This window comes from Manihot esculenta, chromosome 9 (assembly GCF_001659605.2).
Source record: "Manihot esculenta cultivar AM560-2 chromosome 9, M.esculenta_v8, whole genome shotgun sequence".
NCBI lineage: Eukaryota > Viridiplantae > Streptophyta > Magnoliopsida > Malpighiales > Euphorbiaceae > Manihot > Manihot esculenta.
In genome coordinates, this window is record NC_035169.2 from 33,080,355 (window position 1) to 33,093,680 (window position 13,326).

A 13,326-nucleotide genomic window follows, 5' to 3' on the forward strand; every position below is an offset into this window, starting at 1 on the left:
AAAATATTTAATCTAATTATTATTAATTTTATTTTTATATAAAACTAAATTTATATTAAACCCACGTAATTATTTTATAATTTTAATATTCTTTTTCATCTTATAAAAAGAGAGTAATTTTATTTTTTACATAATTTTTTTAAAAAAGATAATATAATAAATTTATTTAGTGTCTTTTATTATATTCTTTATTCATATTATTTTATTAGAAATTAACTCATTAAAAGTAAGAATATATTTTTGAAGTTTTCATAAAAAAATAACCTAATTACCTAACGAGATGATCCATTTCTTTATCTAATCTTTTTTTTCCCTTTATATTTGCTAACAAAATAATTTTTTTTTATTAATTGAATTTAGGTTGGAGTTGAAGCTTATTATTTTTATGGCTGAAAATCAAAGGAAAGAGTTAGTCAATGGGCTGGTTTTTAAAAGCAGAAAGTTGACCTCATCCTGCTGAATCTTCCCACGGGTCCAGCTTTCTCCATCCCCACCACAGCCTGTTAAATTCATTATTTAATCCTTAAATTTCATCCCTAATAACAATTTACTCTTCATATTTTAAAAATCAAATATTTAACTATTCCCTTTTTATTTATATTTTTTCATCTTTTTCTTTTCTAATTAAACAGAATTAAACGTGTCTAGAGGAAAGCAACAATGTACTGTAAGAAAAAAAATTTTAATTTTAAAAATTATTTATTTCTATTTTCTTCATCTTTTTTACTTTTAATTTAAAGGAAAATTGAAGGAAAGTTAAACGTATTTAGACCGAGAGCAGCATTGATCCCTTCCCTTGTCTTTCTAATGCATCATGCAGTGAGAAAAAGAGTCTTTTTTATATAGAAAAAAGAAGAGTTTTGTAAATATCTTCTCTCTGTCTCTGTCTCTGTCTCTCTCTCCATAAATGGGAAGGAAGCAAGGGAGCCCAAGAATCCACACCTTACTACCAACCTCCCACTACACATGAACCCCATCAAAATTTAATGCCACACTCTTTCTTTTCTTTCTTTTTCTTGAAAATTAAATGCTTTGCACCTCCCCAACCATCTGCCAACCAAGCCCCAAGCCCTCCCCCTTCAATGCTCTCTTCAACTCTGTCTCTTTATATATTTGTGTAGCCAGCCACCTGTCTTTCATGATAAGTACTTTGGCTTCTTCATTTCCTTTGTGGGGTTGTAGCTGCAATTGCTTCCTTCTTCTTCTTTCTTGTTGCTTGCTTTGGCTCTAATGGCTCCAGCTTCTGCTTTCAATGAATATTCAAGGACTGTTTGTGTAATGGATGCTTCTGGGAGTTTGGGCACCACTCTTGTTCACAGGCTTTTGCAGAGAGGATACAATGTCCATGCTGCTGTCCAAAACCATGGTTTGATTTTTACCCTTCCTTCCTCTTGCCTGGATTTTTATTTTGCCCTAATTTTTTGCTCATATATTCACTGTAAAATCCTTAAATTTTCCCATTTCTTGTTGTTTGAATCTCACTAATGTGTTTTTTAGGATGTTTTTATTGGTTTCCCATCATACTGGCTCATCAATTTTGAACTGATGGAATTAGTTGACCTAATTTCTACAGATGGAAGAAAATAATAATTAAAAATTTGAGAGGTTGTGCAAATTGCAAGAAAATGGCCTATAATTTATTCTCCTTGCGTATAAACAATTCAAGATACATGCATGCACTTTTCTATCACTAACAAAACTATGACTTTGTCTACGTATTACATCACAAGACAACATGAACTGTCTTTTATACATATCTTAAAATTTACATGATGTGCTAAATTGTTTACCCTTGAAAATTTTATTCATTTATTTATTTATTTATTCTTTAGTATACTTATTTTAGCGTATGTGCTGTTTTGGGTGCATGGATTTGCAGGTAAATTGGAATATTTTGAGGAGTTGTCTTCTTGCAATAGCAAGAAATTGAGAGTTTTTTATTCTGATCCCTTTGATTACCACAGCATAATGGATGCACTAAAGGGTTGCTCTGGCTTGTTCTATTCCTTTGAACCTCCATCAGATCAACCCAACTATGATGTATGTTCCTGCTTCATCAATACCCATTCCTTTTCAATCAAAGGAACTGTTGAATTTGAAGTACTTGGTTAGTTGGCTTAACAGACAAAATGGTCTAAGACAACTTTTTCAAGCAATCTATAGCTGTAGTTAATGATAAGATTTTAATTAGCTGGCCTAATTTCCAGTTTCTGCACTCAGTGGTTGGCTTTGGTTAGAGAATTAGATAACTTCTTAATAGATGTACTAGTTAATCTAGCTAAAATTTTTAATTTTACTTTTAAATAATTCCTATATCTAAATTTCCTTAACTGTAACATCTGTCTTTAACTTGAACACATAGGATTGTGATGCTTCATGTGCACTCATCAACTTGATATGGGCAGTTTGGAAACCTTAGCTATCCTAATGGTAGAAATAAAGGAGTAGTAGTAACATACCCGGAAATATTTCAAGTTGGGTCATGAATTCATCCTTGAAATGTATTTCCTAAAGAAACAAGAAAGGAAAATTTCATAATTAGACATAGTTTAAGACACTTCAATGTAAAATCTATTCAAAAGAGAAATGAGCTCTCCTGGACAAACGATAATCTTCCATTCAAAAGCTAGCTATTTATGGATGTATAAGGAGATACTAAATTGCAGCTTGTTGTGCAGGAATTTATGGCTGATGTAGAGGTAAGGGCAGCACATAATGTCGTAGAAGCATGTGCTCAAACAGAAACCATACACAAAGTTGTCTTCACCTCCTCGGTTACTGCTGTTCTATGGAGTAATGATCGGAATAAGACTTCTGATGATCTGGATGAGAGAAATTGGAGTGACATTAATTTTTGCCGGAAGTTCAAGGTTTGTTCAAATTGCTATATTTCAGCATAGCTATTGAAATTTGATTTAAGCATACATGTAATGATCTGTAAACAACTTTGTCTGACAAGATTACCAATTTTTATGCAGTTATGGCATGCAATGTCAAAGGCACTAGCAGAGAAGACAGCTTGGGCCTTAGCAATGGACCGAGAAATCAACATGGTGAGCATCAATGGAGGGCTCATCATGAGTCCTGATATAACAATTGCAAATCCTTATTTGAAAGGAGCAGCTGAGATGTATGAAGATGGGGTCTTCGTCACTGTGGATCTAAGTTTCATTGTTGATGCACACATTTGTGTTTTTGAAGACGTTGCATCATATGGAAGATATCTATGCTTCAACCATGTCATCAATCGCAACGAAGATGCTGTTAAACTTGCCCGTATCTTATTACCACCCTCTGAATCTCCCCATCCTAAAAGGTTAGTTTGAAGTTTTGTTTTTCATTGAAACTATCAAGTTTTGTACATATAGTTATATTCTGAAGTAGATATCTCTGGGCTAGCAGTTTTGAAGATACAAGTGTGCATCAGCAGAGGATAAGCAACAAGAAACTGAACAAACTGATGGTGGATTTTGACAGTGAGGTTCAAATAGATTGATTTGCAGCATAGAAAAAAGAAATATCAAAATTTTTTTTTTTGGGTAATCTTTAGGTCAAATTGATGTCTGAAGTGTTCTTTCATTATTTGAATACTTCTTCTAGGGTTTGCTCACTGCCCAGCAAGGCATCCAACTGTACAAATTGCAGTTGTCTGTTTATCTACATATGCTGTTTACATGGAAACACTCAATTGAGAGTTATTTTCAAGTATTAATTTTTAATGGGCATGATTACATATTGATTTTGAATTCAAAAGGTTGAATTGGGATATAATCCAAAAAAAAAAGAGAGATTTTAATTCAACTATATATATGAAAGCATCAGTCCAGTACAAAAATCAGGTAAGGAGAATGAATACAGGCCTCTGATGTGTTGTGGATTGCCAAAATGGTTTAGGGTTTTGAACTTTTGATGATGAGGAAATCACTTTAAAAAATATTTAAAATAAATACAAGAAGTTTTAGTAATAAGAATATTAAAATAATTTGACAAAAGTGAAATAATAATTTTAAAAAAAAATTATTTTTTCTTGGAAGAGCTCAACTATGAAGGGGAGTTGCATATTTATTCTTTAGAGAAAAATACTATAGATTTTTGAGTTTTAATAAAATTAATTAGTGAATTTTTAGAATTTTTACTTTCAATTAAAATATTCCTAATTTTTTTGAAATATAAGTAGTTACTACAGTTAATAATTTCGTTAGTGAATAGTTATATTTCTTAGTCAAATGAGGGAATATTCTCATTTTTATTAATAAAATTATTCTCGTGAAATACCCTCTATCCAAAATGAATTGAATTGAAATTAGAATTTAAAATTTAATTTTGAAAGTGAGTAGGGAAATTAGTTTTGTGTATTATTGATTGAGAATATATGAGAACATAGAGATAAAAAGAGCATAAAAGCATAGTTATTTATAGAAATTAGTCCAAATTAAAATTACCATCTTTGTACATTTCAAAATAAATCACAGATTCAAGTATTCCAATCAAAATAATTTCCAGTTCTTTAATTACAAAGGGTAATATTGATTTTTCATATTAAATTAATAGAATCTGTTAATAAATATTAATAGTGATAAATCTTTTCCCTCTCACAGTTTTATTTTATGATAGATTTGGTTTTTTTTTTGGTCTATTCTACGGCCCATCAGATGAGTCTTTCAATGTTCTATTTGACGAAAGGACCTGCAAAATAGAAAAAATGGTCAGGTCTATCGGGAATGCACCCGGTGGAAACCCTCCAACGCCCAAATCAGATTTTATGAATAAGAAGAGAGGCTGACCCCTCTTTCCGTCTACCCCTGATGTATACCCACCTCTTTGCCACGGTGCTAGCTGTCTCTGTCGCCTAGTTCCGTACGTACAGATATGTCAGACTTGCTCCATGCGTAGTGGCTATTTAATTTACACTGGCACGCATGCAAACGGGGTTGGTGAGTGATTGGGCCTACTCCCCTATTGGCTTTGTGCTTGTATCTGATCCGGATCGCCCTGCGTTATTAGCCCAAACTCGTGAAGTCGAGCCGTCTTTCGAGCGTATGATATGATGAGTTTTGGATCGGTGGCTTTCGTTTAGATCCAATCTTATCCCTAGTCTAGAAAAGATCTAGAGGTTATCAAATAGAAAGACTAAATAGTTGTATTTAAAAAATATGAAGATATTTTAATAAGAGTTAATGATTATAAGGATGGATTAGTTAATCTTACTAAAATTTAGGGATTTTATAGTAATTTTTTTAAAAAAATAATATTTCAAAAATAACTAAAATATTTTGAGAAAATTTATTTTCAAACAATTTTATTTTTAAAAATAACATTTTCAAAGGAAAAAAATTTTGGTATTCAAATATTTTTACATTTGAAAATACATATTTATATTAGATTAAAATATTTTTTAAAAATTATTGAAAAAAGTTTTTCAGCTAAAAATAAATAAATAATTTTACCTTTTTCAAATCCTAGTTAGAACTAAAAGACATTAAAAAAGATAAATTAAGGCTACATGTGATTGGGAGTAATTTAATAAGCGAAGTTAAACTTTTCAGAAATGTTAACTTACTAAGTTGGTATGATTTTATAAGATTCTTGTTATTTCTCTTTATAAGGAAAGTTTGGTATGATTTTATAATTTTCTGAAAAGTTAAATTCCTGTATTTCTCTTTATAAGGAAAGTAAATTCTCCTTGCCAATATTTTTCATATTTTTTGTTTTATAATTAAATAATTAAATAATTAAATAAAAATTAATAAAAAATAAAAAATTATATTTATTGATAAATAATAATATGTAAAAAATTTTATGATATAATTCTATTTAAATTTTATATTCATTCAAATAAAAAAAATTAAATTAAATATAAATATTTTTTATATTAGTGAGAATTTTTATTATTATTATAAAAAATTATATATTGATTATTATATAAATTGAGTACTTATTTTTTTTTAAATTTAAATATTTAATTAATATATAAAATTTTCTATTAAATTAAATATTATACATATGTTTAAAATAAAAATATTTATATTATTTTTATAATCACACCTTATTTACCTTTTAAAAATTTAATATATTAACTAAATCACATTTAAATTATCCTTCCTAAAGAAATAAATTTCTACTTCCTAAAAAATCAACTGTATCAGAGGAAGCCTAAGGCGCCATGTTTTCCTTCTAAAGTGCACTCAACAGCGCCACCGACTATAAATATACCTTTAGAAATCTCTCTCCTTGCACTTCCTCTTTCCACTTTCCATCTCTCTTGTGTTGTTTCGCATTCAAATAATGGAGTTTCAGAGAGGAGAACAAGTAGAAATATGCAGCAACGAGGAAGGATTTCGAGGCTCCTACTATGAAGCAACAGTGATCAAACGCCTTACTACCAGTTCCTATGCTGTGCAGTACAAGAACCTGCTAGAGGATGATGAATCGGGGCCGTTGATCGAGGTGGTGTCTAGTGATGAAATCCGGCCGCTGCCTCCGAATCCATCAATGCAATCTCCGGTTTCACGTTTTGTCATGTTTGACAAGGTTGATGCTTTCCACAACGATGGGTGGTGGGTTGGGAAGATAGTTGGTAAAGCATATTCCTTTTACTATGTCTCCTTCGACACTACTGGAGATGCAATTCCTTATCATGTTTCTAAGTTGAGAGTTCATCAAGATTGGGTCAAAGGGAAGTGGATTTCCTCCAAGTGAACGTATTATTCTTCTCTTCTTTATAGGCTTCCTCTATTTTTCTGTTCTTTTCTTTCCCCTTAAAGATTTCGAGTAGACCAGTGTGTTTACTTGTAATGTAGGCAACCTTTACAAATTGAAACTTTAGGTTTCTTCCATAGCTAAAAGTCGAAATAAAGACATTGTTTAATGTTATTTTGGGTGCCTATGTAATCGTTTCATTCCAAACTGAGATTCAAGATGGTCTACAAAAAGCTACGTATCAGCCGAACCCTACACCCTGAAATTTTAGATGAAAATCTCATGTCAGTGAAAGGAGCTGTGATGAATACCAATTATAGGCAAAATCCCAGAAAAATAATATTTTTCTTCAAAATTAATATTATAAAAGCTCAGTTGCTGCTATCCCATACTACAAATATGGGCCAAATAGCTAAGAAATAACACTTGTTGAGAAGGCAGTTTAGACTTTAAAAGTGCATAATCACACCACCGCCTTCTGTATGTTCCAGTAATTAAGTAGGCATTCTGCAGAAGCATCTTCAGGCGGTTAGTGACATAGAGATGATTGAAGATAGTTTGAATTTGCGGACTTTTCTGGAGTTCTCTGGCTGAAATAAAACTTCTGTGCTTGATCTCACATTTGCTTCTTTCCACTCGGAACCTGAAGCCCCTTCGCTCCTATAATCGCGAGGGGAATACATTACTTGAAGCTTTGAATGCGCTGTAGTTGGCCATGGAGTTTTGAATCGATTAGTAAAAAATGCAATAGGTAAAACAGAAGGAACTAGAAATAGATGACTCCATAAAGCAAACACGACATCATGTAAATGCCTCAAATTCCTTTAAAAAATAAAAATGCATACGTCTTGGAACAAAGAAAACCTTCTTGCGAATCATGCCCAACTTTTTAATCTAAAAAATTATGCACATGTTCTAGTTTCCTTTCTACCGAGTAAATGACACTTTCTCCTGCATCATAGGCTCTGAGAACACTTAAACAAGTGCAATATTTGCTGCACATTGCAAGTACGAAGTTTTTGAAATTTCAACCTTTGAGCTTCAACTCACGAGTCATAATGGAGTAACTTCATCACACAAGGCTTACCCTTACTGATCACCAGATTATTAGAACACAATCAAAGTATAAGAAATCCTTGAGTTATTACCTAGTCCCAACATGCTTGTTTTTTGGACCACAAGACGACTAACTTTTGATCTCTTGATGTTTCTCAAACTAATGATATCTTCTTCTTTTCCTTTAAATTCCAGAAATTCTCCAAGGACATATTTGTTACCTTTAAGCTCTAACCTGCAACAATCAAAGACAACTCAAAAGTTTTATCAAGTAACAGTCACATAATTTAATAGAACAATATTGAGAAGAATTGCGAGAAAGCATAACCAAACAAGCAAGGAAAGAATTGCGAGAAAGCATAACCAAACAAGTAAGGACTAAAAGTTGCCCTATGCCTAGAACTAGAAGTCTCATTTAATCCATACTCCACCTCTTAACTCCATAAAATTATTCAGGTTCATCTATTATGCATCCTACATAAAATCTATTCCACCATTGTAAGGTCCCTGGTTCCATCATACCTTCAACACATGCCAACAGGCTTGTAAACAATTTGACAATGAACCAACTACAGCTCACTATTGAAAACATTTGAAAAGTCAATGAAGTTCAACTCTAAGACTGACACCCCCCCCCCCCCCCCCGCTCTTTGACAGACACACCCCCACACAGAGACATAGCAAGTTAGCACAAGACATGCACTCAATTGATTCTCTCTCTCCCTCTCTCTCTCTCACTCACACACACACACAGAGCAAGCTAGCCCAAGAGGTACACTTAACTGACTATCTTATAAATCTACAATCATAATTGAACCAATTTGCATTGAATTTTTTTTTGTTTTCAATTTTATGGATTCCTGAGAGCTCTCACTTTTTCTTTTTTAATTGCTGAATTTTCTAGTCCCTACCTCATTAAGATGGCTAGAAAACAATACGAAATTAATTTGATAAATCATAAGACATCAATAGAAGTTGACGAAAATGCTGTCACTACAGCAAATAATTTCTTTCACAAAACACAACAAATAAAATAAATACAATCATCTACAGAGAATATGAATATTAACTTCTTAGGCACAGAGCAAATACCTGTCCCACATTGGAGCTGTGCTGAGAGTAAAATTAAGCTTCTCGTGTATAGATTCTTGCATGTCTTTCTTTCCACCATGAAAGGCACCCTTAATCCAACCAGAAAACATACCTTTTGGTTCTGGTTTCAGCTGTACCCACTGATCATATGTAATGACCTCAGACGGAAAATTGCTCAAATGAAAGGTCCTGGAAGAAGTTTGACACATGGTAAATAGTACACTTGCATATTATAGTAATTAGCAATTTAAAATAGACTCAGCAATACTTCAAATATATTTACTTCTTAGAGTAGCACAGAAGTCAGATTAGAAGTACAATTTCAAATTATATCTAGCAGATTAAATTTTCAAAGCATGCACTTCAGAAAATATAATAAGAATGATAATTCTGATGATGATTTGACATTGTTATTTTGGATTTTGGTATTTTTAATTGTTTCATAATACATAAGTTTAATTTATGCAACCTTTTATAGAACTTCCATCCACCCTATAACACAACTTCAATCTAGAAATTTATTTTTGCAGTTTTTAGTTTACAGAAGATCTTGAAATTCAGCAAGGTCTCAAACATAATCTCATAAAAAATATCTGGATAGGCATGTTTGTTCATTTGCCAAAGGATTTTACCCACATATATTAAGAACTTGCTGAATTTTTCTGTTATCAAAGTTGTACGGTCATAAACAAACCAAAACTCTGCAGTGTTAATAGGATGGAATCCCTGTAATGTCTATTGCCTAATGTATGCCAGCTTGTTAATGTTTCGTTGTTATACTTTTTCCATGTCAGCATACTTATGCTAGCATTTATTTTAAAGACCTCTACAAGCTCTGTTTAGTTCTTCATACTTGATGTTTGTTGAAACTATGTTGGCATGACATTAAGGAAGTAACCAGAGATTGTATATAATGACATAGTTGTCAAATCAAGATTCAAAATCTTCATTTTGTGAATCAGGAATTGAGAATTCAATTGAATCATAAAATTCAATACAAAATTTAGAAATAGTATATATTCTAAGAAATTAGTATTAAAATATAATAATAAGTATAAAAATATCATAATCACATATTTTAATAAATATAAAATTCTCAGTTACATAATTAAAATATATTCTATAATAGAATAATATATTCTCAGTACGTTACATAGTTTTATATTATAAATTAGGAACTCTTGAATTGTACACAACGATTATCATCATGTATGTGTTGAAACTCTCCTTTAAATTTGAACAATAATTAAATAATAAAAAAATAGCAGGTTACATTAAAAGATTAAAATATGTTAATATAAAATGTTATAACTTGACAACTATAATTAGAGAAGTAAATGAACTAAAAAAAAGAAAAGGAAACGAAGAGGAAGAGGGAAACGAATGGGTAAGGGGAAAAAATAGCTAAGGAAAGATTGTATGTGCACTTCTCATAGCAAAAATGAACGAAAACTAACAGCTCTTTAGAAAATAATCCCTTGAATCGAGTGAAGACCTGGTCTGATTCATATTTATTCACAAGATTTACTACGATTCTTTCGAATTAGTTGCAATTCAGAAATATTTGTGATTTACCTCATAGATTCAAATTGCTATGATGTGAAATCAAACCAAAAATTGTAAGATTTGAATCCAAAATCGTATGATTCAAGTATATTAAGATTTAGCCCATAAATTTGAATCAATACGGAGGAAATAGATTCGAACAAAAAAAATTGAATTGAAAATTGTAAGGTGCTAACAATGAGTTAAAGAATCATAATTGTCCCTTCAATATTATGAAATTTAGTCACGCTAAAATTCAATGAAGTTGTTCACTGCTAAAACCCAATTCCTACGAAGACATAAAGGACACCTAAGGCAACATGGAATCCAGATATATTAAATCAAAGTGGAAAAATATCCAACAAACTAATCAAAAATTGGTAGCCACAATCACAAAGCCCAAAGTGCATATCTCAAACTAGAATGTACTTTGTCCAGAATAGAGACATATCTGTGAGGGTGTATACAATTGCAATCACATGTTCAATAATTACCCTTCAATTTCAGTAACACAATCTAATGATTCTTAATATCAACGCATACCAGAACTTTGGGTTGGGAAGCACAACTTTGTAAGACAAATATCCTTCTGGTAGAGCAACTCCCCTCTGCTCTAGATATGATTCAAGCACAGATGCTTGTTTCTTTGCCTCCTCCACCTGAAAAAAAAAATTAATAAGAAAGCTTCAAAAAAATGGTGGTGGACAAAAACCAGTGCAACTCTTTGTTTAGCTGCACACGAAGCTCAACAGCTTTAGCCTTTTTTCTAAGCAGATAATAAGAGTAATGATTTCTTAAAGCAATCTTTGCAGCCATAAAAAGCGGTTAATTTTCTCGCTGATAAAGAAGCAAATTTTAATATACCACTTACAGGATCAGGAAAATGCTGTGCCTTGTGTTTACCATTCTCACAAACCCAACTGCCGTCGCCGCTGATTGTTACCAATCCTGAGAAATTCTTGACAGAAATCACCACAATTTCCCTGTACAAATCCATAATGATCAATTTTTTGCTAGTCCAAATCCCATGATTCCATGAGGAGACGAGTTTTACATTAAGCTTGGGAAGCATTCATGATTGCTAGTCCATCGACCGAAAAAAAAAAGAACAAATTATGGAAAGATTGGGAACTGCGCTATGCTTTCCTACGTATTCTCATCAGACAAGCAACGGAGCAAGTGCACGAGGAGAAAAACCAACAAATTTGGAAGCATTTACCCTTTGGTAACAAGTACAATATCCACATTCTGTCGTGAACCAGTATCAGCATCTGGAATTCGAAGGCCAACATATGCCTTTCCTCCATAAAGCTTTTCAAGTCTACAAGTTACACGCATAAAAAAAACAAAAAGCGCATCAAATTTCAGTAAATGTATCGACACAACCATCAAACATTAGAAGAAAATGAGAGAATTATCTAATCTCAATTAACCAAAATCCAAAATGAATAAATTTCAATTGGGTTAGCTAAAGAGAAACGCAATTAGGCCATAGGAAGCTCTACCTATTAGCGACGTTGAAAAGAGCGGTAGTATCCGAGGATTCGACCTCCAGAAGGTCGTCGTCGTCGACGAAGAAGCGGCGGAACAACTTGTAAACGATCAGACCACAAAGGATCTCCACCCACATGATGATGATGATGAGATGATGATATTTTTCAGAATACTTGTGTGAGAAATGGAAATTTTGGAAAATAATAGGTTTCTTTTTCAATTAGAGCGAGGGAGACCGCGAAAACCTACTTACGAGCTAAGCAAATGAGAAGACCCGAACGAAGAATTCAACCATTCTTCCCATCTCAAATAATATTCGGGGAAAATCTATAACTATGAATAAGAGATATTTACTATTTAATCCTGCCCTTATTAATAAATCAATTTTTAAAATTTTAAAAATTTATTAAAATATAAAAATAATAACACCTTCTTATAAATAATAAATTAAAATATTATTTTTAATTATTATTTTTTATTAATTTAATAATTTTCTATAAAATAATTACTTTATAAAAATATATATAATTATATATAGAATTATAAAATCTATAATCCAGATATTATATTTTAAATTTTTTAAAAAGTTATTATGTTTATACATTTTTAAAATTATTTTCAATTTTCACTGACATTATATATTTCTCTATAATAGGAAAAATATAAAATTTTTATAATATAAATAATTTATGTGAAAATAAAACGACATAAATATGAAACTTTGTAAAATTGAGTTTAATAGTATTTAATGAATTGTATGGATCTTGATTTATATAGTTAATTAATTTTATATAAATTTCAATATACATATATAATTTAATTATTATTAATGAGCTTTTTTATTTTTATCTAAATTAATAAATCAATAATTTCAGTAAGAAATTATATTTAGGCAAAAATAAATTTAATTAAAAAATTTTAGACTAATTTAAATAAAAAGTTAAAAAAATAACTAAATATTTGTTTTTTCTGAAATTGAATAAAAATATAAATGCTAAATTGGGCTGAACTGTTTGGAATTGATATGGGCTTTGATTTTGAGCTCATATTCTGATTAATTCAGACTTGTTAAATGCAATGCCATGGGCCCAGTCTATTTAAAAGACTAATTTAATCCATGAGCAAAATTAACTAGTAAAGCTATTTAAAATAATTTTTTGTTGGTATTTTTTTTTTAATATTCCTCAGAAATTGGTATTGGTTAGACATGGTAAGAGATGAGAAAGTGTTGGCTTTCAAACAAAAAGGAGCAGACAATGGATATTTGTACAAAATGACCCATCACCAAATGGACCCAGACCCCACTTTTCACTTTTCTATGCTTTTGCCCAAAGCATTTCAAAATTATTGCATAAAAATCTTGAAATTCAAGTTTTCTTTTTTTTTTTAAAAAAAAAATCCCTTGAATGAATCTTTTTGACCCCTTGCTTTTTTTTTTGA

At 31.1% G+C, this 13,326-nt stretch overlaps 3 protein-coding genes across 4 annotated transcripts; 2 read left to right on the top strand and 1 right to left on the bottom strand.

Moving 5' to 3' along the window:
• Positions 1 to 878: 878 nt before the first annotated feature.
• Positions 879 to 3,705, top strand: LOC110623509 (cinnamoyl-CoA reductase-like SNL6). 2 transcript variants are annotated; one of them, XM_021768485.2, is made up of 5 exons: positions 879 to 1,366; positions 1,880 to 2,040; positions 2,679 to 2,870; positions 2,979 to 3,316; positions 3,385 to 3,705. In XM_021768485.2, exons 1-5 carry the CDS (start codon positions 1,231 to 1,233, stop codon positions 3,494 to 3,496), a joined length of 939 nt encoding a protein of 312 aa, XP_021624177.1. In that variant the 5' UTR covers positions 879 to 1,230; the 3' UTR covers positions 3,497 to 3,705. The 2 variants fall into 2 exon arrangements, with proteins under 2 accessions (XP_021624177.1, XP_021624178.1); XM_021768486.2 differs by having other exon boundaries at positions 895 to 1,366; positions 3,403 to 3,705.
• Positions 3,706 to 6,184: 2,479 nt separating this feature from the next.
• On the top strand, positions 6,185 to 6,932 carry LOC110623390 (protein AGENET DOMAIN (AGD)-CONTAINING P1). The gene has a single exon (XM_021768315.2). It carries the CDS (start codon positions 6,286 to 6,288, stop codon positions 6,697 to 6,699), a length of 414 nt encoding a protein of 137 aa, XP_021624007.1. The 5' UTR covers positions 6,185 to 6,285; the 3' UTR covers positions 6,700 to 6,932.
• A 98-nt stretch (positions 6,933 to 7,030) lies between these two features.
• On the bottom strand, positions 7,031 to 12,211 carry LOC110623389. Its single transcript, XM_021768314.2, has 7 exons — positions 11,898 to 12,211; positions 11,612 to 11,713; positions 11,264 to 11,375; positions 10,936 to 11,051; positions 8,848 to 9,036; positions 7,848 to 7,990; positions 7,031 to 7,402 (listed from the first exon to the last, which is right to left on the bottom strand). The coding sequence occupies exons 1-7, from the start codon at positions 12,020 to 12,022 to the stop codon at positions 7,221 to 7,223; spliced, it is 969 nt and encodes a 322-aa protein (XP_021624006.1). The 5' UTR covers positions 12,023 to 12,211; the 3' UTR covers positions 7,031 to 7,220.
• Positions 12,212 to 13,326: the final 1,115 nt, after the last annotated feature.